The sequence below is a fragment of the Cajanus cajan genome, chromosome 4, assembly GCF_000230855.2.
Source record: "Cajanus cajan strain Asha chromosome 4, NIPB_CcT2T_4, whole genome shotgun sequence".
Taxonomy (NCBI): Eukaryota; Viridiplantae; Streptophyta; class Magnoliopsida; order Fabales; family Fabaceae; genus Cajanus; species Cajanus cajan.
Window position 1 is genome coordinate 71,384,629 of NC_138520.1, and position 4,100 is coordinate 71,388,728.

A 4,100-nucleotide genomic window follows, 5' to 3' on the forward strand; every position below is an offset into this window, starting at 1 on the left:
ATCAGATGATAAACACGTGCAATATGCTTAGTAACATGCAACATGTAACAATGCGCTGAATCATATGATATTCAATCAAAATTGTTAAGAAATGCATTGCAAGAGAGATATACCACATCATAAAATAATAACAATTAAGTCTTGAATAACCTAAAGAAGTCGAAAGAAGGTGGACACAAATAAGAAGATACCAAGGGGAGCCAAGGAGAGAGTTAATGAAAGTGCTTTAACCAAGCCTATAAACAGTAAGTTGCATATCCAATGTACATACAGGCCACCCAATGGTAAATCCATGTTCAAGAACTGAGTCAAAGCCTTATAACTGAATCTGAGACTTCTTCATATGTATCCCTCATTCCTTTTCTTTGACATTGAAAAGAAATTGAATCAAATTTTGAATTAATACTAACATGCAAGAGATTATATTCCATGCAATAAAAAATAAAAATAAAAAAATCAATTGCCCCAATAAAATCTATTTATAAAGTTTCAGGGCAAAAATCCTTCCCAATCCAGACAAAAACACTAGTTCAACCCACTACAGAATTTCAATCCCCTACACCCCTCCAAATAAAAAACAAAAAACAAAATCAGCAACCACATTCTAAGGTTCATGATAGACATTCCCTCCCAATATGGAGAAGACACAGATTTCATAAACATATGAATGGAAAGAATTACAGGGCCACAAATTACAAACATCTGCAAGCACAAGAAAAGCTTTTATATATTTATATTCATCATGTAACATTATACAGAACATCACAGATATACATTTCAGAACACTAATGCTATCATATAACCTATTACTCATTCCAGTTTGAATACAATAAACCCAACATGATTGAAAACCATCAACAATAAAACATAAAACCCAATACTGAGATTCTTCAGTATGTACCAGAGTTGTTTGGTTGCAACACATTCAATTGACTATTTGTGCATCTCTGTTACTCCCTACAATGCTGTCAATGACAGTTGCTCCTGGCCTCAGATTAGATAGCAAGGCATCACGACCAGTCAAGACCACTTGGAAAAAGCTATCGACTTCCTTTGTAAGAAGATCTAGTCCTTGTGAAAGCTTCTCTGCTGCTCTTCCTAATTCCCTGACAATTCTCACAAGTGATTCTGTCTCAACAGTATCTACTACACCCTGGATAATAGGATTTAATTCCTTCACAGAGGAATTAACTGCTTCTAACTCATTCAATACAGTAAATCCCCCACTTGAAAATCTAACTCTAATTTCCTCATTTACAAGATTTTGCAACCCTTTAAAGGTTGAAGCCCAAGAATATACATCAGCCACATCCAAAACTGACAACTTCTTTGTAGAGCCTGAAAAAGCCACAGCAAACACACTGCATACAAATACTGTCTGCACCTTTACTCCATACATAGCTTGCATCAAAACCTTACCTTTAGCTGACTTTTTAACCTTTGGAAGATCAAGTGACCCCAGAAGATCATCCAAAATGCTGCCACATTTCTCAATCCTGGGGTTTCCAGAACCAATATGCTGTTTCCATCCATCAAGTGAAGAACATGCCCGAATATACTGCTCTGAAGAGGAAGATCCTAGATTGTGCAAGGCACACTGAAGTAAAAGATGACCCTGGTTCAGACGTGATAATTCAGAGCTAAATGCAACGCATACATCTAGCAACTTCACACTAATGTCCAAGTAGACATCTATCCATTTCTCATCCCAATCATTCACAGGCAGCTCAAGCTCTGTGATGAGGGTTTTAATGTGATTATGACTCTCACAAAGCACCTGCATAGCCAAAGTCATCCAAGACAAGCTGAGGATCTCATCCTTGCTCTTGGGAATAAGCTTTTTCAGCCTCTCTTCCAAAGCTGCTTCAAAATCATGTAATACTGACAACAGCTGTGGAGTAATTTTATCACCTTTAGGCGATATCATCCTAAAAGGATTTCCAAAAGGGAAGAATGGTCGCTTTGCATCTTGTGGACGACTCATTTGGAACTTATACTGCAACAAGCAGAATCAGAAACTAAGATACAATATTGATGAATAAAAACCATACAAAATCAATTATCAGTCACACAAGATGCGGTTCAACACACTTTATTTATTATGTCAATGTCAAATAACTACCCTCCATTAGCCACTCCAAACACCATTTCCTCCTCTTCTCTATAATTAATCCATTATCCATTATCCACTATTATGATAATCATCCCATTCGCTTTAAATTTGAAACTGTAACAAGGTATGAGAGAAGTTTGATCAACTAAACCTAAATAACCTATTCATAGATAGCTTAGACAAAGTCAAAAGTACCTAAAATTAAAGAAACAAAATTCTGAGATCAGAAATCTTCACTTATATTCCTTTTTTTATCGTCTTGAAAAGCCGTAATGGAATCAGAAATTAATAGCCACCTAACTATACTTTCCATACAAAAGCAAATGTAAAAGATATCAACAAAACCTATGACCAATCCAAATTCTAGAATTTCTCTCACAATAAAAAAATTCACCCCCTTCTTCTCTTCCCCGAACAAGAAGGGTAAAAAATTCAACCAAAATCTACCCTTCACTCCCTCACCACACCTGCAGGAAATAGCCATATAAATACTACTTTTCAAGGGAAAAACATCATTTCTATTTTCCATCAAAACTATAAATATATATATATATATATATATATATAAAATCAAAATCAAAATCAAAAACAAATTAAACAAATGAATAAATCGTCTGCACCTCACCAAATTCGTTAGATCTAGGAACAAGAAAACCAATCAAAGCAAAAAAAAACTTGTCCGATCAGATTTTTCACTAAAAGACAAAAAAAATGGGAAAAGGGGGATGCTGTTCCAAGAGAGTTTGAGGAAACAAAATAAAAATGGAAACTTTGGTTGAACAATTGATGAAAAGAGAGTATGAAAGAGTGAAAGAAGGGACCTGGAGAAGATCGGATCGGAAAAGTTGATAAGGGTTGGGAGGGCGTTATTCCTTTGGGTGGATGAATGGAATATTTGTGAACTTATGAAGGAGATGATGATAAAGCTACCGCCTTTGGCCACAGATTCTGTGTACCTGGAAAACGTGGTATCACATGGTTGGTGCCTTCCCAACTTATTTATTTTTTAAACAATAAAGATAAAGACTTTTTGTGTTGACCTACCTACAACTTCTCACAAATTTTCCAACCTCCTGATTTTTTGTATTCTGCTCTTTCTCTTTAGATTATCACACTAGACATAAGTCATTATTTTTTATTTTCAAAAATTTAAAAAAATCATTTATATTTTTGTTATATTTATATTAATTATAGATGAAATATTCTCTTTTAGTGCACACAGTTTTTCCACTATTTTGTGATTGCATATAATTGATTATGTTATAATATATTCGGTTATGAAAAACAATAGTAAATCTAAAACACAATAATTATGTAAGAAAAAAAAGTAAAGTTTCACATATTTCTTTCCATTAAGTGTGAAAATTTATTAACGTAGTTCCCAACTTCTCCATCTGTTTTGCATCAAATGAAACAAGTCTTTAATTTCCTTTTTTTTTTTTTCATTTTGTGCTTAACAAACATTGTGTATATATAATCCATAAATTTAAAGTAGTGAATATAATTTTATATCCGTAAATTTGTAATATTAACATAAAAACTTTATAAATACAAATATACATCATAAGTATTCTACTTTTCCTCTATATAAGTAACTAAATAATCACTTGAAATCTTATTAATTTTATAAGTGGTTGTTGGAATTTTAGCCTTATTAATTAGTTGTTTACTTTTCATGATATGCAAGAGAATTTTAAAATTCCTATATTGATATCCACGGAGAAAGATGTTAAAATTTGAGCTTCTACCATAAATAAAATTTGTATTGTGAAAAGTGCTTATGGCTTAATCATGTGTAAATTTAGTAATTATAATGAGATAATTTTTAATGGTGATTGTCAATTATCTAGAAACTTCATGTTTTTCCTTACTTAAAGACGTTATTGTGGAGATGTGTAGAGTGTCTTTCTATACATAAGTTTCAAATTGTGTGGAGTTGACTGCTCCATTACTTGTCAACCATGTGAAGTTTGTTGAGTCGTCTCTC

The 4,100-nt window shown here is 33.0% G+C and overlaps 1 protein-coding gene across 1 annotated transcript; it reads right to left on the minus strand.

Annotated features, from left to right (window-relative positions):
• Positions 1-703: 703 nt before the first annotated feature.
• Positions 704-3,082, minus strand: LOC109801942 (protein BPS1, chloroplastic). Its single transcript, XM_020363120.3, has 2 exons — positions 2,935-3,082; positions 704-1,996 (listed from the first exon to the last, which is right to left on the minus strand). The coding sequence occupies exon 2, from the start codon at positions 1,982-1,984 to the stop codon at positions 926-928; it is 1,059 nt and encodes a 352-aa protein (XP_020218709.1). The 5' UTR covers positions 1,985-1,996; positions 2,935-3,082; the 3' UTR covers positions 704-925.
• Positions 3,083-4,100: the final 1,018 nt, after the last annotated feature.